This window comes from Sphaeramia orbicularis, chromosome 8, assembly GCF_902148855.1.
Source record: "Sphaeramia orbicularis chromosome 8, fSphaOr1.1, whole genome shotgun sequence".
Taxonomy (NCBI): Eukaryota; Metazoa; Chordata; class Actinopteri; order Kurtiformes; family Apogonidae; genus Sphaeramia; species Sphaeramia orbicularis.
The window spans coordinates 12,433,657-12,457,415 of NC_043964.1; the positions used below are offsets into that span (position 1 = coordinate 12,433,657).

The 23,759-nt window shown below is 35.2% G+C and overlaps 1 protein-coding gene across 1 annotated transcript in view; it reads right to left on the minus strand.

Annotated features, from left to right (window-relative positions):
* LOC115424997 (potassium channel subfamily T member 2-like) overlaps positions 1–23,759 on the minus strand; it is a 207,578-nt gene that overhangs the window by 103,621 nt on the left and 80,198 nt on the right. The window contains 5 exon segments of the mRNA XM_030142425.1: positions 3,392–3,466; positions 7,253–7,312; positions 12,113–12,161; positions 12,968–13,030; positions 23,225–23,327. Coding sequence (XP_029998285.1) covers positions 3,392–3,466; positions 7,253–7,312; positions 12,113–12,161; positions 12,968–13,030; positions 23,225–23,327 — 350 coding nt within the window.

The following is a 23,759-nucleotide window of genomic DNA, read 5'->3' on the forward strand; positions in this document are numbered from 1 at the left end:
CATACCAAATGTGGTTTATAGATTGCAAGTGACTCAGTATAGATGTCAGTACGTTTTGGGAACAGTAGGTCAAAGTTCAGATTTTTTATGAATTTTTTTTATATCTTTTTTTCCCCCCCATTTACTTATAATGGGTGAAATTTCAAATGTCTCTAGCAGCAAAACTATCGGTGGAATTCATATCAAATTTGGTTTGTAGATTGCCACTGACCCAGAATAGATGTGATTACATTTAGGGAACAGTAGGTCAAAGTTAAAATTTTTTATGAATTTCTTCTCTTTTTTTCCCTATTTACTTCTAATGGGCGAGATTTCAAATGTCTGTTGCAGCAAAACTATTGGTTGAATTCAGACCAAATTTGGTTTATAGATTACCAGTGACCCAGAATAGATGTCATTGCATTTTGGGAAAAATATGTTAAAGTTTAAATCTTTTATGCATTTTTCAAATCTTTTTTTTTCCCCATTTACTTATAATGGGCGAAAATTCAAATGTCTATTGCAACAAAACTGTTGGTTGAATTCATACCAAATTGTTTTTTCTAGTTTGCCAGTGAGCCAGAATAGATATGACTACATTTTGGCCAAAGTAGGTCAAAGTTAAATTTTTTTATGAATTTTTAATTTTTTTTTTTTCCCTCCCTTTTACTTATAGTTGGCAAAAATTCAAATGTCTATAAAAACATCAAGTTTGTTTAAATTTACTTCAGACTTGGCACATATATGCAGGTAATTGATATACTGACATCAGCACACGCATAAACATGATGACACCAGCTGAATCGATGCCGAAATAAGATACAATACGTGCGAGGGGCGGGGTTTGTTGTGCCTGGCACCACTTTTTTTTTTTTTTTAATTACATTTTTAGTTTTTCAGTTATGAGGAAAAAGCATGACTTTCTCCAAGGGATTACTAACATTAATTGGAATGTGTAGAGACTTGATTTAGCCTGAAAACTAGGATATATTTGCAGTACAAACCCTCAACATTGTCTGAGCCACAACAGAGTTCAGTTAGCATCACCTGTTAAATCACAAACCTGCACTAACATCTGATAAAGTTGGAGGAAAAAAATTAAAAACACCTTTAAATGATGCCTTTTTAAGAAATTTTCCCACCTTTGGAAACATTTATTTGAGGGGGCAGGACATTTGATGCCCCCCCCAAATCGGGCCCAGATGACGCCCTAGTGTTCGCTTTGCTGCTACATTCACAAGCGTCACTAAGTAACGTATCAAACATGTGACATTCCTGTGAATGAATCGCATGCTGTGTGGACAAATGTTTGAACATATTGGAGGAATTTCCCCCGTTTTGAGGAAGTGGAAGCTTTGAAAGTGTTACAAGTGGCCCTGGTGTCGTCTTTTCACGTGAAATATAGACTTACTTTGGAACATTTCTGCCTCGACGGCATGTTGGCTACACTGTAAAAATAACTGTAGAATTAACACCAAAAAGTTGTAAAATTTAAACATAAAAAAAGTGTAAGTGACAATACAATGCAAAGTTTTTTTTTTTTGAAAAGATGTTTGTGTTCACGATTAAATCAAATACAGCTGTAGTTTTTACAGGAAGAGTATGTGAACAAAACCAGATTTGTGTGTAGAAATGATGGATTTCTGTTGTTTATAGAAAATAAAACTGTAATTGAAATGCAGTGTGGTGCCATTTAAATTGCAAAGACCATATTGTTGAAATAACAGCATATTTGCTTTATATATATATATATATGTATGTATGTATGTATATATGTATGTGTGTGTGTATGTATATATATATATATATATATATACACACACACACACACACACATACATATATATATATATATGTGTGTGTGTGTGTGTGTGTGTATGTAAAAGTTACAAAAAAAAGCAAATATTTAACAATGTAACATTTTAAATTTGTAAATTACATTTGTTCTGATGTGGTTTGTCGTTATTTCGGTAATCGTTACATCCCTAGAACATAGTCATTGTTGGAGCTGTAGATGCACTGGGTAAATGCATGGAGCAAATATCTGAATGGATGGGCCATAACTTTCTTCAGTTAAACAGAGAAAAAACTGAGGTGGTCGTTTTTGGACCCAAGGAGTGTCTTAAAATCAGCATGCAGCTCCAGTCACTTCAGTTAAAAACCTCAGACCAGGCCAGGAATTTGGGTGTTGTCATGGATTCAGACCTGAATTTTAAAAACCACATACAAACAATTACAAAGTCAGCTTACTATCACCTCAAGAACATTTCTAGGATTAAAGGACTGACGTCACAGCAGGACCTTGAAAAACTTGTCCGTGTATTTATCTTCAGTCGAGTTGACTACTGTAACAGTATCTTCTCTGGTCTGCCTAAAAAGTCTATTCGACGACTGCAACTGATCCAGAATGCCACTGCTCGAGTCCTCACTAAGACTAAGAGAGTGGACCACATCAGTCCAGTTCTGAGGTCTCTACACTGGCTCCCTGTCTCTCAGAGAATAGACTTCAAAATTCTCTTACTAGCATATAAAGCACTGAATGGTTTAGGCCCAAAATCCATCAGAGACCTTCTAGTCCAGTATGAACCATCCAGACCACTCAGGTCATCTGGTGCAGGTCTGCTCTGTGTTTCCAAAGTCAGAACTAAACATGGAGAATCAGCGTTCAGTTTCTATGCTCCGTATATCTGGAACAAACTACCAGAAAATATCAGGTCTGCTGAGAGTCTGAGTTCTTTTAAGTCCAGGTTAAAGACTCACCTGTTCACTGCTGCCTTCGACTAAAAGGCTTTGGACTTTTTAAATTTTATATTCTCTTTCGAAACTCTGCACTGCAACTCTTACTTTATTATGTGTGTGTTTTTATTTTTATTTTATTTTATTTTATTCTATTTTTTTAAATTTTATTTTATGTGTTGTTTTGCTGTTTTTAATCACCTTTTACATGTTTCTTTTATAATGTTTTAAATGTGTTTCTTTTTGTTTCTTTTATTTCAATGTCCTGTGTGAAACACCTTGAATTGCCTTGTTGCTGAAATGTGCTATACAAATAAACTTGCCTTGCCTTGCCTCGCCTTGCCTAGAGGAGCCAGAGAAAGGCACTGAGGTGTTTGGATCAAGCAGAAATGTCACACTTTATTATTTCCGTGTTCAGTGTACAGGCTGATGTCAATGAACCACCACAGAAATGAACTGGAAATGGTGTCATTTACGATCTGTTCCCCCTCTGGAAATGAAACAGTTCTTCACATATGTTCCATACTGTACCTTTAACAGATGGATTTTTTTCACAGTTTTTGCCTCAGTTTACACTCCCTCCGATAACCCCGTGTTAAACATGTGAAGCGTCTGTTGGGGGAACGAGGGGGTCCCTGTGCTGTCACTGCTCACTAACGCATATCTATCCACTCACAGTGATCATGAAGGGAACGGCGCTGATCATCTCCAGTATGAAAGGGACACGTAATATCTGCTCCCAGACGTTGCCCTGGAAACGCAAAACACACACACAGAGGTCAGGAAACTCCATTGTCATGGCGACCTTGGGGGATAACCGCATAACTGGCCTGATTGCTTAGTGTGAAAGGGACAAATTGACCAGATTTTGTGTCAGGGAACAGAATGCAGTGTTAAGGTTATACAACGCCGGTGTGCGCTTTGAGAGGAAAGCAGCCGTTTCCACTAAGCCAGGGGTGTCAAACATGCGGCCCGGGGGCCAAATGCGGCCCGTCAAAGGGTCCAGTCCGGCCCTTGGGATGTTTTTGCAAAGTCAAAAATTCCACAGTCCTGAATGGAATTAAGCAAAAAAAAAAAAATCTTCAGTTAAGTAAAAAAAAAAAAATTGAAATTTAGTAAAAAATCTTGAATTAAGCAAAAAATCTTGAATTAACAACTTCAAATTTTTGTCTTTGTTTTAGTGCAAAAAATAACATTGAATTATGAAAATATTTACATTTACAAACTATCCTGTAACAATAAAATGTGAATAACCTGAACAAATATGAACAACCTGAAATGTCTAAAGAAAATTAAGCACAATTTTAACTATTTTCTGCCTGTTCCTCAGTGTTTAGTGTCTTTGTAGATCCGATCCATAATGTATATGTAGAAATGATAAACTGAGGCAGAATATTGTTAAAATTGCACTGATTTTTCTGAAGAAATTTCAGTTTTTTCAGGTTATTCACATCTTTTTTTGGATAATTTATAGAAGTAAGTATTTTCATAATTTAATGTTTTTTTTCTTTACCCTAAAACAAAGACAAAAATTTGGAATTTTCATTATTTATATATTATTATGTTATTGTTTTTTTTTTACTGGTCCGGCCCACTGCAGATCAAATTTAGCTGAATGTGGCCCCTGAACTAAAATGAATTTGACACCCCTGCGCTAAGCTTTTCTGTTTAATTAAGACGTCAACCTGGGCTGTTTTTATGTGTCTGCCGGCTGCATATGGCTGACCTGAATCTGACTAGTGTAGGTGGACAGGCACAGGGAAATGTCCACAGGAATCAGTCAGCGTTAAATGCTAAGGCCTCTAGCCTCCAGAGTAATCTGCGGAGTGAGCCCTTCATAGGCTTACAGTGTCAGCTACATCAAAGACAGGGCAGCCGGTTGATGGATCAGCCTCCTGCTGCAGCTACACAGGGGCCTCCCCTATAGTCCTTCTGATGTGTCCTGATAACTGGACGGCGCTAAGGAAACCTCAACACCTGCTGAGGTGCTTTCCAAGAGAAAGACTAAAGAGGAGCGACAGGGAAAACCTAAACTGAGGAGTTAAAGATAGACCCAGTATGTTTCTCACTGCACGCCCACACAAACACAATTTATTCTGTCTCAAAAACAGTGTTGTGCAAGTTACTTCCAAACTGTAACACATCATAGATTACTTGTTGGTGTTATTTAAAAGTAATTCCTTACCTTACAATATTAGTCTCAGAATTGGGTGCTTCTATGAAACTAGTCTGTAAAAACAGGACATGGGGGCTAAAAATTCAAACCAGATGTAGACTAATGTTATGAAGCAAGTTTGGAAAGAGAAAGAGAAACTATTTTTCAGATAAAACACATTTTTCTATTATTTTACATTATATTTATTACAAAAATCCGCATGTAACATGGTCAAAAACACAAGAAAATTACGCACTGCCATTTTTTTCATTATCTCTTTATTCTCTCACTGGTACGTTTTAGGAATTGAACTAATTATGAGTAGCAGAGTTTTTGACAAAAATGACCGCTGCTGCAAAATCATTTGCGATTTATATGCGTTAAACTGGGCAGGTTCCGTATGTACGCAAGTGGACACGATGGGTTACACACAAAACTTGGAATGAGACTGAGATTCATGAAAAACCCACGTCTGGATTAGAAAAACCACGAGGATCGACAAATTTAACACAGTGTCTTTATTTATAGCGCTATATAAGACCATTTTCAAGCGATGTTTTCAAAATAAAACACACTGACACCTAGGTAGTTTTACATGTCCCAATTTTGGTCCTGTTTTTGGACCCAATATTTGATTAAAAATTCATTAATTTTGGGATGGCTCAGAGCAAGAGTATAATTTTTTTTTTTTTTTTTTTTTTGCATTCATCTGAGGTCATCATTTGGTCCATCTTGGGAGAAAATATTAAATTTCTCTTTTATTATTGGATCTAAAAAAGCTGGAAAAGTGCCAGGTACCAAAATGAACCCAGTTTCATAGGAGCACCCAAATGTAATGCGTTGTATGACTTCTGTATAAGTTAGTTAATTAGTTAGTTTAATTTCATTTCGAACACATAAAATCATCAGATAACAAAGAACCATAAAACATGTCAAACAAAATTTTTGGTGCCTGAAAAGAAGTGGGAAGAACTATAACTTATAGACTCCCACCCCCTTTTTACAAACTAGTAATTGTATTAATTCCACTTCCTTTGCTTTGTTAACACACTTTTTTACGTATATATATATATATATATATATATTACAATAACACAAAACATCCATGCAAACTATTCACATAAACTTTTTTTAGTCATTACTTTTGAATTACATACAGACTCTTATTGTAAAAGGCAACACAAGGGATACGAGAACCTTTGGACGCATAAATTTGCAGCCCAAAGTACATGTGTACATGCGTTGGAATCCCAGCGGGAACGCTCACATTTTTGCAACATTTTACATGTTCAAACAGGGGGTGCGGCACCGAGGACATGGATAGATAAATCCACAATTGATAAAGAATTGTAACTAGTCATACAAACGTTAGCTTACCTTGTCATTGCTGATCACAGGGATCATGCTAATGCTAACTAGCTTCTGTACAGCAGGGTTAGGGTTAGTAATGAGCATACGTCCATTTGGACAATGGACTGTCTTCTGCCGACTTCACCCATTGGCTGAACACCAACAGGAAACAGAACTGTACAGACGCATTTTTAATTCCTGAAAGCATTTTCCGAATTTGCTGTGATGTGCATTGTGGGAAGTGAAGGTCCATGCAGCCCCATTATAGCCGCAGCAGCAACAAACACAGAAACGGCTTAATTGCCTCTTGCTCCTGCAGCTGTATGGAGCTCTGCTTCCCACAATGCATGTCGCGACAAATTTCCGAAAATGCCCAAGTTACCTACCGGCTCTGTTTGTAAACAAATGGGTTGTTTATGGTAGAGGACACTTCAAAATTGTTCACTGTGAGGGAAGAGATTCAGGTGTGTAGTCACAGAAAGACTTAGGGGTGTGATGAAAAATTGGTGATGAAAGTCATACGTTGCTTTAAGGAATCAAAAATGCATCTGTGCAGTTCTATTTCCTGTTGGTGTTCAGCCAATGGGTGAAGACGGCAGAAGACAGTCCATTGTCCACATGGACGTATGCTCATTACTAACCCTAACCCTGCTTTAAGAAGCTAGTTAGCATTAGCATGATCCCTGTGATCAGCAATGACAAGGTAAACTAACATTTCTATGACTAGTTAGAATTCTTTATCGATTATTGATTTATCTACTGGTGTCCTTGGTGTTGCTATGCAGCTTTAAGGTCTCACAGTCTTGCTGAGTTTTTTTTGTTTGTTTTTTCCCTTTGAGCAGTTAAAATATGGGTGAAAAGTGTGTTGTAACGCAAGCGCTATTGAACATGTACTGAGTAAAACATTACTGAAAATGGAAAAGTAATCCCTTACACTACTGCATTACAGCAAAAAGTAATCTGTTACTGTAATGGGTTACTTTTGTACCACGTTACTCCCAACACGCCTTCAGGCTCGTCTGGGGAACTTACCTTGTAGCTGAGATACACAAGCAGCATAGTTTCTGAAAAACTGATGAAAGCCACAAGCACCTACAGAAAAAGAAAGAAACACAGAATGTTTGACACAGACACAGACAGAAATGGGAGAGAGACCAGAGCAGAGAAAAATTAGGAGTCATGGTGAAGGAAGAGAAGCGTGTGGGTGGAAGCAGTGGGCGTACTGATGATTGAGCTTCAGAGGGAACAGGTTTAAGCGAAGCAAGAGACAATCTGGTGTGTCTGACTCTGTACATATACATGTGTAATCAACCTGTACTCAGACTGACTACAAATATACTGAAGAAATAATAAATGATAAATACAGGGATTTGAAATGACATAGTTTCATGTATTCACTGGGTAAATATTAGCTTTTTAATAAGTATTAAGCTATTTACACCTGAGCGTGCACACAGGAAAATGTTGAATCAGTCCCTCCAGAAAAATGTGATTTTGAATTCAAAGTATAATCAAACAAATAGTGCACCTCATGCTGGGGTCCTTTTTTAACTAAAAGGGTGCATATTCAACGCAATAATAACATATTTCTGCACAAAATATAGGGGCTCAAATGATTTCATAAGTGCATTTTTCTGCATAAAGTTTGAAAAATATAGCATTATTGTAACTTGACACAGGAGGTGATGTAATATGTGATATGCAATGTCATGGGCTTGCACGTCCACAGAAGGTAAACTAACTGAAGTGCAAGATGATGAAAAATGCAACTCATTTGCTCACAAAAAATATCTGCAAAAGACAGATCAAACCAGTGCCTGATGTCCTACAGCAGGAGTGTCAAACTCATTTTAGTTCAGGGGCCACATTCAGCTAAGTTTGATCTGAAGTGGGCTGAACCAGTCAAATAACTTAATAATATATTGCTAAATAATGTCAACTCCAAAATTTTCTGTATGTTTTATAGTGAAAAAAGTCAAATTAAACAATGAAAATGTTTACATCTATTAACTATCCTTTCAAACAATGTGAATAATGTGAACAAACTGAAAAAATAAGTGTAATTTTAACAATATTATGCTTCAGTTTATCATTTCCACACGTTCATTATAACGTACAGATCACAATGGATCTACAAATACACAAAACATTTAATACCAGGCAGAATATTGTTAAAATTGTACTTACCATTCTTAAAACATTTCAGGTTATTCACATTTTTTGTGAAATTATACTTTGTTTTAGTGTAAATACGTGAAAATATTTACATTTACAGTGAGAAAAATTTGGAGTTGTGAGTATTTATAGATTATTATGATAGTATTTTATTGGTCTGACCCACTGCAGATTGAATTGGTCTGAATGTGGAACCTGAACTAAAAGGATTGTTAATATTTTAGTGTAATTTTTGCATTTCACAAATTCATCCCAAGGGCCGGATTGGACCCTTTGGCGGGCTGGATTTGGCCCCCGGGTCGCATGTTTGACACCTGTGTTCTACAGGAAAGTGTCGGCTACTATTTTACACCCCATACAACTGAACATTTGAACATAAGAGAAAATTGATGCTGGAGCCACTTTTCTAACACAAAACACTAGAAAATGGTTTATGCTGCAGCGATAAGAATGTTCAATGAACATAAAGGCTATAACAGCCTTGAAACAGATGTTCCACCACACATTTGTGAAGCAGGAAGCTATTTTATTTGTGACATTTGTGACTCAGGAATGTCAAAGCCATATTGGAGCCATGCTAGAAAATAAAGAACTAAAAGAACCAGCACTTAGTGATGGAGTGGATGCTTACTTCTTGTATGCAAGGTGCAATTTGTTCAACATCCAACTCTCAGGTTCTATTCCTCTATTATACGGCAGATCTTACACAGAATTTTCACAACTTCTAATTAGGGATGTAACGATATGAAAATTTCATATCACAGTTATTGTGACCAAAATTATCACGGTTATTATTATCGTGGTTTTGTTGAAATTGTGCTCAAAATGTTTAAAAAGTACTAATACACACGCTGAAATAATTTAACCAAGTTGTATTTAGAAAAAAAAATAAAATAAATTAATAATAATTTTTAACAAAAATTGGCACAATGTACTTTGTGTTGCAGAAACATTCAAATATTAACCCTTAGTGGTCTGAGCCTATTTTGGTTGTTTTTCTGTATTTTTGATTTTGCCTTTATATACTATATAAACAAATGTTTACTATACCCTTGTTTGGGATCTGTTTTTTCAGCACAACTTCATTTATTTCATCAGTCTATTATTTTTTTCATTTTAACCTACTATAAAAACATAAAAGGACAAAAAACACAAAAATATATAAAATCCAATTTGAAAAATGTATATAATTTATTGCATAAATAACACAAAGATGCTTAACGAACCTTTTCAAAGACTTTAAAAGTGAATATTGGTTCCAGATATTAGGTATATACAATTAAATTGCAATAAATTAAAACTATTCTCAAATATTTGGCATAAAAGCAGATCTTTACATTTTTCCCCTAAAAGTATGGTAATCAAACACGGTTATTGTGATAATTAGAATTTAAACGGTAATACTAACCGTCTGCAATTTTACCGCGGTTTATCATTATACCGGTAATCATTACATCCCTACTTCTAGTCTGTATCCACTGGACCCCCTCCACTGCTCTATGGCCCCCCCACAAATGCTTGAGCCTATGAATTTGTCACGTTCACCCCCCCCCCCCCCCTTACAGCGGTCCAATGCATGGGGACGTTTGCGAATTCTGAGACTGCCAACAGTTCGGTTCAGGTTCAGGTTAGTCCCAGTAATGTAGGATATAGGTGGAAGAAAACTGTCACAACCTGCTGTTATTTCCATTGGTTGGTCGCCCCCCCCCCAGGGCGAAGTTCATTGAGGAGAAGTAGGGGTGTAAAAACCAAAGAGGAGGTTGATTCCCCCCCCCCCCCCCATCCCTCCCAACAAATCGCACCCTGCTTGTATGTTTGCTTATCATAGGATATAATTACACATTTTTCATTTCTAGTAGCTGAGTTAAAACAGGATATGGGAGAAGAATCAGTTTTTGTTATGTAACGCATGTTTTTCCAGTTTCTGCATATTTTCGTAACTTTGCACATTTTTTGCAAATACCAGTAATTTCACCTCATAAAATCACATAAAAAGCCTGCATATTCTATTGCATGATCAACGATTTTTGCCTGCATTTTTCTGGAGGGACTGTTTAATGTTGTATTAAAGGTGCGTCCTCATAAGGTCAAAGGTGTGTTTTGAATGAGGCCAACACAGACGTGCAGTTAAAGGTCAGTCTCTAAGGTTTGCACCTGGTCCTGTGCTTAGTTACTAAACCTATGTCTACACTTCATTAGTTCTGTGCCACTGCTGTAGATGGGTCTGGCAAACTCCACTTTCCTTTTTGAATAGCTAAAAGTTATCTAGGTTGTTTCGGTGGAAAATATATGAGGAAGGTTGGAGTGGTATTAAAAATATTGTATCCCTACAAAAGAAAACAACACATCCTTATCAAAACTTAACCCATAAAGACCCAAACCTCCACCAGCAACCAAAACCATCAACTGAAATAAGATATTTAATACCTGTTGATCCACCAATTCTATCAATACATGTAAATAATTGGTGTAAAATACAGTTTATCATCTTTTCATGGCCATCACATAGGACCCATTTGGACATTCAGAGGCTCTGTAGTGAACGTGGAAACACCGTCATCTTCAATAACACTGATTCGCCAGTGAAACCCATAGAGTTGGATCAATGACAGTGAATGGAGACACTTGGTTTATATTCAGTTATTGATAGATTTTGTCGAAAAAAATCACACTTTCTTCATTTTTCTCCATTTCTGATATTATGACAATCAACTTTAATCTGAGACATCTATATCATCAGTAAATTAAATTTGGGAAAATACCTGATTTTCATTGGAAAAATGCAAAATACAGAGGATGACATTTTAATAAACGGTGATAAATTACTTAAGAATGGTTCATTTGGGAACTGCCACAAAAGTAGCAGTGGGTCTTTGTGGGTTAAGGCACAGGTGTCAAACTCATTTTTGTTCGGGGGCCACATTCAGCTAAATTTGATCTGAAACCTGGCCAAACCAGTAAAATAATAACATAATAATATATAAATAATGTCAACTCCAAAGTTTTCTCTTTATGTTGTAGAGCAAAAAAAGTTATCATGAAATCATGAAAAGGTTTACATCTACAAAACTATCCTTTCAAAAGACGTGAATAACATGAACAAACTGAAAATAATAAATGTAATTTTAACAATATTCTGCCTCAGTTTATCATTTACACATGTGCATTATAATGTACAGATCACAGTGGATCTACAAATACACCAAACATTTAGTAACCGGCAGAATATTGTTAAAATTGCACTTACTTCTCCTAAGGCATTTCAGGTTGTTCATATTTATTCAGGTTATTCATGTTTTTTGTGAAATTATACTTTGTTTTAGTGTAAATACATGAAAATATTTACATTTACAAAGAGAAAAAATTGGAGTTGCCATTATTTATATGTTCTTATGATAGTATTTGACTGAATCCTGCCCACTGGAGATTGAATTGGTCTGGATGTGGAACCTGAACTAAAAGGATTAATATTTTTAGTGTAATTTTTGCATTTCACAAATTCATCCTAAGGGCCAGACTGGACCCTTTGGCGGTCCGGATTTGGGCCCCGGGCCGCATGTTTGACACCTGTGACCTGAAACAAATTAGGAAATACGAAGTATAAATTATGATAGGCCCGTAGATGTGCGTGTGTGTGTTGTGTGTATTGGTGTATCCACAGATTAGTGTGAACAGACTGACTCTTTGTTTACACAGGAGTGGACTGATCTGTCTGACCTGCAGTGCCCACAGCGGTAGAGGTCTATCCACCCAGATGATCAGTTTCCTATGGAGCGGAATAAAAGGAGAGAAGACAGAGCAGTGCTGAAAAGACACAGGAATTAGACCCCGAATTCAACAAGGTATTACATTTCTTTTCCGTGCAGCAGTGAGACAATCCCAACAGGAACGACAAACACAAGTCATGTCACGATGTTCAATTTAATGGTGCTGTTTACAACGGGGGAAGCGCACAGCTGCCGACGCGCTCGTACTGTTGGAGAAAAGTCATATTCACACAGTCGAATGTAAATTTACAGGATTATTGTGAGAGAACACCCCCCCCCCCTCAACCCCCCTGATGACTCCCTGGTGTTTATCATGGCTGTTTGCCTGTGCTCTGATATGCTCCTTGGCCCATCCCTTCCCTTCCCTGAGCTGGGTCTGTCAGCCTCCTTATTCATTTGGAGCCAGAGCTTAGCCAGTGTCACCGGCCACCAATTAGATCAATAGGTCCCTGAGCAGCAGACAACACGGCACAGCCTCAGGTCCACGTACACCTCCTGGCTTTTCTCACTCTCTCCACTGTTGTATATTACAAGCTTTATCTCCACTAGATCGCTGTTGATTAGGCTGCACAGGCACTACATACGTATTACGTTGACAGGTAATCCATAGAGTCAGATTGTGACAAATGGACGTGGATCTGTAATGCTCAATATCAGCATTCTGAATTGCATTAGTTTCGTGAAGTTGCATTGATTGCGTTACACAACATTTCCGACGGGGATGCCGGTCCTGGGGGTGTGCGGCTTCATGAGCCTTGTCTGAAAGCTGAGGCCATCACTTCCAATTAGAGACGTGAATGCTTACCAGTCAAACTCGCTCCAGTGATGAAGTGATGTGTTTGGTTTGGTGCAGTTTACGCCGCTCCCACTGGAAGGGTCAAAAGCACAAATATGACAGTTAGACCTTCGACGAACTCATATATGAACCCTGACTCAGGCCAAATAACAGTTTACTAAAGCTTTTTTTAATAGGATTTACTGTTTGTACACATTTTTATGTTCATCTTTTGACCTGGTGTATTTGTATTTGTTAACCCTTTCATGCATAGTGGTCACTACAGTGGACAGCTGTTCAAAGGGGTTCTCTTATATATTTATGGATTTTGTTCTTTTACTTCCATATCAGCCAACACAGTGGACACTTATGTATCATCCCATACACTGTAATTCATACCATTACTGTAAATTAGCTGTTCTAGATAAATCTGATTTGCTGTTACATGTTTGACTGTTAAAAAAAATGCTAATTGTTATTAAACTGTAATTAACAGTTTTGTTTTGTTTTTTTTTTTTTTTTTGCATATTATCTATATGCAGGTATTGTTAAAATGTGAAAAAATATCAAATTAGCAGCATTAAAAATGTTTTTACCTCATAGTATATCAGTAAATACATGTTTCTTTGCTTCTAAAATTGAATGCATGATGTCCAGCTAAGTGGACATTTTTGTAATTCCATGAAAAATAGGTTAATTAAAAAAATTTCAATCACATTGTTTTTTTTTTTTTCACACCTATAGAGGAATAAAAACACTCAAGAAAAAAATCTTGACTGAGGTTCTCATAATTCGTGCATGAAAGGGTTAATAAGGAAACACTCAAATGTTCACAAACTCATTTTTTGCCATGTTTTGGATTTTCTTCTTTAATATCATGTTTCGGTCTAAAAAAATGCATTTGTTTTAACCCATAAAGACCCAGACATCCACTGATGACCAAAACCATCTACAGATCGAAAATGTTTAATACCTGCTGATCCACTAATCCTATCAGTACATGTAAATAATTGATGTAAAATACAGTTCTTAGCTTACCAGCCGACAGGCCATAAGCTATTGTCGTCGTCGTCTGTCGTCGTCTGTCATCCGTTACAAAAATTTCAATCATCTTCTTCCCTGAAACTACGATTACGATTGACTTCAAACTTGGTGTACAGCTTCTTTATGATGATGTCAACAAAAGTTATTGAAATTATTTGGATCCGGATCTGATTCTGGATTTGGTGCGACTTTGAAAAATTTCCCCATTATAAGAGATAGGAAGTGGATGGATGCAATAACTCAGTAAATATAAATGATATCAAGTGTAAATTTCTACAGTCCAGTCCTGATGGGGAGATGACCAAAACATAATGGCCACATGCTGATCAGGATCTTCTTCTGGATCCGGGAACTTATGGAAAATTTAACATGGGCTCTTATCGGGGAAAAAAAATTCAATCGTCTTTTTCTCCGAAACTCCAGTTCTGATTGACTTCAAACTTGGTATACAGCTTCTGTATGATGACATCAACACAAGGTATTGAAATTATTTCGATCCGGATCTGATTCTGGATTTGGTGCGACTTTGAAAAATTTTCCCGTTACAACAGATAGGAAGTGGATTGATCCAATAAATCAGTATCAATGATATCAAGTTGGAATTTGAATTTTTTCCAGGTCTGATTGGAATATGACTAAAACATGGGCTATTTCTGTAATATAATAAGTACACATAACTGGGTGATAATAAATGGCATCTGGATACATTTCCCAAAGCTTTTCATTTGGCCGGTAAGCTACAGGGCCATTGGTCCTATTTTTTTTATCTTTTCCTGGTCATCAGATAAGACCCATTTGGACGTTCAGAGGCTCCATAGTCACAGTGGAAACACCGTCATCCTCTACAATACTGATTCACCAGTAAAACCCATGAAATTCAATCAATGACAGTGGATGGACACATTTGTTTTATGTTCAGTTTATTAATTTATTTGCTGAAAAAGTCACATTTTCTTCCATTTTTCTCTGTTTCTGATATCATGACAATTAACTTTAATCTGAGCTTTTATGAATGTGTATATGATCAGTATATTAAATATGGGAAAATACCAGATTTTTATTGAGGAAAAGCAAAATACAGAGGATAATATCATAATAAATGGTGTTAAATTGCTCAAGAAAGGTTAAATAGAGGGAGAAATTTATTTGGGAACTGCTGGAAAAGTAACACTGGGTCTTTATGGGTTAATGATAAATAACAAAGAAAAAAATATATACATAAACAACAGTGAAAATATGGCAACAATTAATAACCCTCATCCCTATATCTTGTGAAAAACATTCTCTTATAAGTGTTTTTACTTACACTAAGTCTTTAACTGAATTGATAAAATGTTAAGTTTCATCAAACATTGTGTTTCAAAGTCATTTAGTGGCTTCATTAGTGTAAGTTTTTAACCATATTTTTACCCATATCTGTCCATTTTCTTAACTTATATGTTATGTTTATCTCAAAAAAATGCAAACTGACTCAAAGTGTTAAAACCTCAAAACCTCATCAAGCATTGTTCAATAAAAACTTTTTTTTTGGAGTTGTTAACATACATTTTTAACCACAAATTAATGTTCTATTCAATAAACAGAAGCTGTGAAGACTTCACTTCATATATGTTGGACAAATTTCATTATGTAAGAGAAACTTTTAGTGAAAAATGTTTGTGTTATCAGGGCTCCACACTCACACAGACTTTGATTCACCTCATTAACCCATAATGAGCAACTAAAATCATTCACTGAAATAAAATGTTTAATCCCTGTTGATCCACTAATCCTAATAATACATGTAAATAATTGGTGTAAAATACAGTTTGTCATCTTTTCATGGTCATCAGATATGACCCATTTGGACGTTCAGAGGCTCCATGGTGAACGTGAAAACACCGTCATCTTCTACAACATTGATTCACCAGTAAAACCCATGGAGTTGGATCAATGACAGTGGATGGAGACACTTATTTTCTGTTCAGTTAATGATATAATTTGAAGAAAAAATTATGTTTTTCTTCAGTTTTCTCTATTTTGGATATAATAACCCTCAACTTTAATCTGATCTTTAATGACCATCTATATAATCAGTACATTAAATAGAAGAAAATACCTGATTTTCAATTAAAAATGCAAAATACAGAGCATAATATTACAATTAATGGTGATAAATCACTTAAGAAAGGTTATAAATAGAGAAAAATTAACATGGGAGCTGCCACAAAAGTAACACTGGGTCTTTATGGGTTAAAGGTGTAGTAGGCTGAAACTGGAAACATAAAGGCCAGAGGTGAAAATGAACCCTGTCCTTCTGCAGCCCTCCTCTCTGTCCTGCACTGTAAGCCTGGACTTTGTATTCACTAAAATGCTTTAATTACAATGTACTTAAATGATTTAAGTTTTATTACTTTAGTATAAAACGTTAAGTATATTCTACTACTTTGTAGACATAGTCAAAAGTACAAAAACAGTTTAAGTTGAATGGATTTAAATCACTAAGTTTTAGTCATGACCACACCTTTTTTTTTTTTTTTTTATCTCCGCGTTGCATTGTGGGTTTTGGTTATGTTGTTGAAAATGTGTTTTTTTTAATGTGCAGGGGTTCAGCGGGGTTGTGGTGTTAGTGTTAATTTGGACTTAATGTGTGTATGGCAATGTTTATTGGCCTTTTTGTGCTTGTTTTTGTATTTTTGTAGAGCTGCACCATGAGTGAGAGCCATAGGCAGAACGATAGCTTTACTGTTCATTTATGATAGTTCCTGTTCAGTGTAAATCTTTATGCTTTGCCAAATTAAAAGTATTTCCTGTACTGGTAAATTATATTAAGTTAACTCCCTGCCTAATTTTCATCCACGCTTCAATATATTAAGTTGAATAATTATGCAAAGCAATTTATATTACAGAAGATTTTAATTTAAATCAACTTGGAATTGAGTACAGTGAAGTGATTATATTAAGTTATAGATTATACAAAGCAATTGACATTGGAACAAATTTTAAGTTAACTTGGCATGTAGTGTGTTGTACTAAAAATAGCAATTCCATTCAAATCAAGCATTTAAGTTTAACCCTTTCATGCATGAATTATAAGAACCTTAGTTGAGATTTTTTTCCTGAGTGTTTTTATTTCTCTTTAGGCATGAAAAAACAATGCAATTGAAATGTTTTTCAATCAACAAAAATGTCCACTCAGCTGGACACCATGCCTTTAATTTTTGAAGGTAAGAAACCATCATCAGGAAGTGATATACAGTGCAAAACCTACGAAATAAAAACATTTTTAGTGCAGCTAATCTGATGTTTTCTTACATTTTAACATACTCTAATGCTAGTTTTTACTCACTTCATGGAGATAATATGCACAAAAAAATAACTGATTAAGAAAACTGTTATTTACAGTCTAATAACAGTTAGCAACTAGAAGCACTCGGAGAGCGCAGACCTCCGCCAAGGCTGATCAGTGGCGCCCCCCGTGGGCCCCCCCACCCCCGATCACCACCAAAATTTAATCATTTCTTCCTTATCCCATTTCCAACAAACCCTGAAAATTTCATCCAAATCTGTCCATAACTTTTTGAGTTATGTTGCACACTAACGGACAGACAAACAAACAAACCCTGGCAAAAACATAACCTCCTTGGCGGAGGTAAATATTAACACTCAAACATGTGAGTGCAGATCAGGTTTATCAAGAAAAGCAAAGTTACAGTAATGATATGAATGTCAGTGTATTATTATGGGATGATGCATGTGCGTCCACTGTGCTGGCTGATATGGAATTAAACCAACAAAACCCATGAATATACAAGAGAACAGCTGTAAAATAACTGTCCACTGTAGTGACCACTATGCATGAAAGGGTTAATACACTCAAGTTTTCATTACTCATTACTTATTTTTTTTAAGGTAATGGGTTAAGAGTTACATTACTAAAAATTTCAGTTTCAGCTATTTTTTGGAGTTAAATTAACTTATTGGAGTTTACAGTGTACACACTCCAAAGGTTTTAATAACCCAGCTGATAGGTTAAAGCTGCTGGGTTGTTTTGACCTCACGTAGGGTTAAAAATAATGACCAGTATAGTGGCTTGGAGACACAATCTGAAACCAAGGTTCATCCAAGGTTTGTCGTTTTTATAGAGAATCTGAGCTGGAGTAGTACAGACGGCTCCAGGGTTAGCACTGTCAGTTCACAGCAAGAAGGTTCTGGATTCAATCCCATGTGTGGAATTTGCATATTCTCCTTATGGCTGTGTTCACATCACAGGTAAAAGTGCCTCAAATCTGATGTTTTTGCTCATATGTGAATAAGATGCATTTTTAATGACAGTGTGAACAGCGAGAATCCCACACAGTCAGCTCTGTTTACTTATGATCAGAACCACTTCAGATACTGTCACAATGCTTTAGTGCTCGATTCTGTTTGTTTTTCTCTTTTGTCTCTTCACATTATTATTATTATTTTTTTTTAAATGTGGCTAGTGTGGGATTCCATAAAAGCAGAGAAGTGTCCAGATTGTTCCTCTTAACAAAAGTACCAATACACACAGTGACAATACTTCACTACATGTAAAAGTCGCACATAAAAAAACCTTAGTTTTAAAATTAGGTGCACTCTAAATAACTGTCAACAAATTTAACAACACAGCGACCCTCCACCACGCCCATATCACATCATGTATATGTGCAATCACTATGTAAATATGTAAATATCTTTAAACTTTATACTTACATTTTTATACTTTTAGAACCTTTTTTTCTACCTGCCTTTCTTTTGCACTGGTGTGTTGTATTTTGCTGCTGTAAACTGTTAAATTTCCCCATGGTGGGATCAACAAAGTCTTGTCTTATCTTATCTTATCTTATCTTATCTTATCTTATCTTATCTTATCTTATCTTATCTTATCTTATCTTATCTTAAAAAAATATGGGGGCCTGTTTTACATGATGTGAATATGTTACCTGCCCAGGAACTGGAAATACATTTTAGTTGTTTATATTGTGATTGACTTGTTTGCTTGTTTATTTAATTTAAATTTAAATTTGTATTTTAATTTGTATTTCTACAGGTTCTGTTTATTACCTCCGCCAGGAGGTTTTGTGATCACTTTGCTTTGTGTGTTTGTTTCTTAGCAAGACAACTCAAAACGTTATGGATGGATTTTCATGAAATTTTCAGGAAATGTTGATACTGGCACAAGGAAGAAATGATTACATTTTGGTGGTGATCGGGATTGGGGGGGGGGGGGGTCTGTCTTGGCGGAGGTCTGCGCTCTCCGAGTGCTTTTCTCGTTTTCTATTTTTATTTTACTATTTTCTTCATTTTTTGACTATTTTTTAAAGTTTCTATTCATTTTCTGTTCATTTTTTGACTATTTTCTTTTTTTAAAATACATTTTTGTACTTTTTTTTTACTATTTTCTTCTTTTCCCATTCATTTTTGTGAGTTTTTTTTGACTATTTTCTCCATTTTCTGTTCATTACCTCCGCCAAGGAACGGCGGAGGTAATATTTTTAACGGGGTTTGTCTGTTTTTCTGTTTGTTTGTTGGTTAGTTAACAAGACAACTCAAAAAGTTATGGATGGATTTTCAGGAAATTTTCAGGAAATGTTGATACTGGCACAAGGAAGAAATTATTGAATTTTGGTGATCGGGGGGCAGATCTGTCTTGGTGGAGGTCTCTCCGAGTGCTTTTCTTGTTTATCATGTCTGGTGTCAATCTTTGTATTACGAACACATTACTTGAAATTATAAAGTGTTTTATTTATTAAATGTTGAAAAATTCTATCGGTGTTGAAAAGTTCTATAAGTACAGTAAAAAAACCAACAACTTAGTTTTAAGCGAAAATATCTAAGTATTACCAGTGTTCACTGTGCAGTAAAAAAGGTCCTTGTTAGTATTTTACTTTTTATATGAGATGGTTTGGATTAATTTTAGGCCATGTCCACACGAAACCGCATCTTTTCCTGTCCGATCTTTTTCTTCTGGGGAGAAAGGTTAGAGAGGTGGGGCTATGACATCATTGTTTTAGAAAATTTGCTGTTTGGTCGTACAGACGAAGACACAAAACCGCCGTTTTCAAATGTATCCACTCTGGAACCCAGTTTCGTGTTGACGAAAGGACTATCTGATACAAAACTTTTGTGGATACGACTGAAACCATCTTTGTATGGACAGAGCCTTATTATATACAGTTGCGGAAAAAATTATTTAGAAAAGATTTAAAAAATTCATAAAAAAATTTGAACTTTGACCTACATTTCCCAAAATGTAACCATATCTATTCTGGGTCACTGGCAATCTATAAACTAAATTTGGTATGAATTCAACCAGTAGTTTTGCTGCTAGAGAAAGAAAGAAACTGAACTAAAAACAATACCACTTGCCTCCACTTCAGGAGGTGGGGTAATAAGACATTTTAACCCAATAATGAGTTTAATGTTCTTATTTTTGTACAGTTTTTTTTTTTTTCTGCAGTGAATAAATTGCCTGATTCCACCTCAGTGGAAAACAGCAGGTCGAACAAACATACTTGGAGGTTCTAATGCTACACATCCTAAATACTGGAACATATTGTTTTCACCTCATACTTTCTGCATCTCTTAATTGGGTCCAATGGGGGGTGTTTGTGGGCCAGATGTGATCTGGACCGTGATGGAGGATTTTGGCCGTTCACGCTACCTTTCAGAGCGGAGGGATGTGACAGGTGATTGACAGCTGTAATGCGCCTTCTGTCAGACTCTGTGGCTCATTACAGAGGCAACATGGCAGCTGTCCTCCTGGTGATATTTAGGCTTCATGTTCTAAAGCTGCAGGAACCCTCATTACATGGTTTATATCTAGAATTAATCTGTATTTACACTAATCTGTTTGAAATCCTTTTTATTTTGTGTCAAATATGGACAAACCTGGCCATGGGTGGTTATGAATAAGCATTGTGGATCATCATTTTGACCCATTGTATCAGGTTATGTTTTCAATATAAACAATGGGTGAAAAATACACCTACTGTTAGCTAATTAACATGCTGTGATGAAGGGGGAACCAGAGGAAACCTGTGAAAACATAGGCTCCGTTCACACTCCCAGGCTTACTGCTCAGTACTCGATTACAGCTCAGATCTGATTTTTTTTATCTGTCTGTTCACATAGTTTTTTTTTTTTTTTAATGTGGCTGTTATTATGATTATTATTATTATTATTATTATTATTATTATTATTATTATTATTATTATTATTATTATTATTATTGTTGTTGTTGTTGTTGTTGTTATTAATATGGTTATTATTATTATTAAGTAGTAGTAGTAGTAGTAGTAGTATTTTGAACTCTTATTTTATTCTAATGTTGTGTGGCTTTCTTTATATGTCTTTTCACATAGTTTTTTTTTTTTTTTTTTTATGTGGCCATTATTATTATTATTGTTATTATTATTATTAAGTAGTAGTAGTAGTAGTAGTATTTTGAACTCGTATTTTATTCTAATGTTATGTGGCTCTCTTTATATCTGTCGGTTCACATAGTTTTTGAAAATGTGGCCAATATCAGTGGAATAATGTATTATTATTATTATTATTATTATTAAATAGTAGTAGTAGTAGTATTTTGAACTCGTATTTTATTCTAATGTTATGTGGCTTTCTTTATATCTGTCTGTTCACATAGTTTGTTTGTTTTTTTTAATGTGGCCATTATTATTATTATTATTATTATTATTATTATTATCATTTAATAATAATAATAATAATAAAGTATTTTCTTTTAATAAAAGTACTAATACCTGATTTGGAAGTTGAGCATTGAAAACCTTACATTTAACAAACAGCAAACTGCTAGTTTTGTGTCTTAATAGAGGGTTTTAATATGTATATCTGGTATACATTCAGAGCTATATATATGTTTGTATATTTAAAACTTTATATATATTTAAATATTTTTTCTTTTTCTGTTATATTGATAATTCTTTCCTGCTACTTTTCCTTAAACTTGAATGGAGCGACTGTAACACCCAATAATTTCCCCCTAGGATTAATTAAGTATTCTGATTAAAACAAATGCATTTATTTATTTATTTTTTTAGACGTCAACATGATATACAGTCGCGTAAAAATATTATTAGACCAGGTGCAAGTCTTGTTTCCTGCCACCGGCATCACATTATACTGATACAGCCGTGGAAAAATTATTAGACCACCCCTTGTTTTCTTCAGTTTCTTGTTCATTTTAATGCCTGGTACAACTAAAGGTACATTTGTTTGGACAAATATAATGATAACAAAAATAGCTCATAGTAGTTTAATTTCAGAGCTGATATCTATCCATTTTCCACGTTTTCTTGATAATAACCAAAATCACTTCAGTTCTTACATCAATATCTATGGCATTGTACTGACAAAAACAGTGCTTTTAGGCATTCCATGTTTTCTTTTCTGTCTGTTTTAGTCACATGATACACACAGGAGTTAGGACTTAAGTGCATAATCATTTTTTTAAATGATTTTTGATGGTCTAATAATTTTTTCCGCGACTATAGTTCTGTTAGCTTAGCTCTGTTACCATAGGTCTGTTAGCGTAGCTCTGTTATCGTAACTGTGTTAGCATAGCTCTGTTAGCTTAGCTCTGTTTTTAGACAGAAAACAGCCATAGTAAAAGCACAAATCACCTCCATTTTCTGTATTTTGTGATCTGTTTGGAATCGTCCAAAGAAGGTCAGAACTGTCACCGTTTAGTCTGAACCATGGATCAACAAACGGCAACTTAGCAAAGATAATAACATCACATAATAACCTAAAATAACCTGTAAAATAACGATGACCATGAAAATATGACAAACTGCATTTTACGCCAATTATTTACATGTATTGATAGAATTATTTTCTTCCATTTTGTTCCATGTTTTCTTTTCTGTCTTTTTCAGTCACATGATACACACAGGAGTTAGTACTGGATTGCATAACCATTGTTTTTAATGACTTTTTGTGGTCTAATACTTTTTTCCGTGACCATAAGTTAGATATTTCTTTTTTGCAGTGTTGTGTTTTTGTAGAAGGAAATAAAAATATTACACAATAACAGGCATATTTTGTCAGTTTGGAATAATTCAGGTCCTGGGTGATGATCCCTGCTCTAGAACACAGACTGAATAGAAGGTGCATGTCTTGTTTTCTGCCACCTGCATCACATTATACTGATGTATGATTATGGAACCTGTGCTCATTGAAGCCATGAAAACATGTCCTAGTTGAACTTTCTCTCACCAGTCCTGTCTCGCCTCTAGCGGGTTGTCCAACAGGACTCTGACGATGTAGAGGAGGCAGCTCAGCACTTTGAGAGCAAAATTAAACATTCGCACCCGCAGACCTGCAAACGCAAAAAACAACATTAAAACCACCATCATATAAGAAGCTCAATACACAGACATCTATATTTACATTTACACTTATGAATTTGGCAGACGCTTTTTTCCAAAACTACTTACGGGGGAAAAACCAAAATAAAAGAATTAAGCAAAAAAAAAAAAAAAAAAAAAAAAAAAATTCGAATTAAGCAAAAAATCTTGAATTAAGCACAAAAAAAAAAAAAATCTTGAATTAAGTAAAAAAAAATCTTGAATTAAGCACAAAAAAATAAAAAATCTGCCAATGGAACAAGTGCAAATTATCTTGTAAGATTTCTTGAAGTAAGATTTTGTCTAAAAATTAGTTCTTATATCTCAGTGAAAAGTTCCTCTTTAGGTGATTATGTCTTATTTTAAGTGTGATGAGATATTTGGACTAGAAATGAGAAAAATAC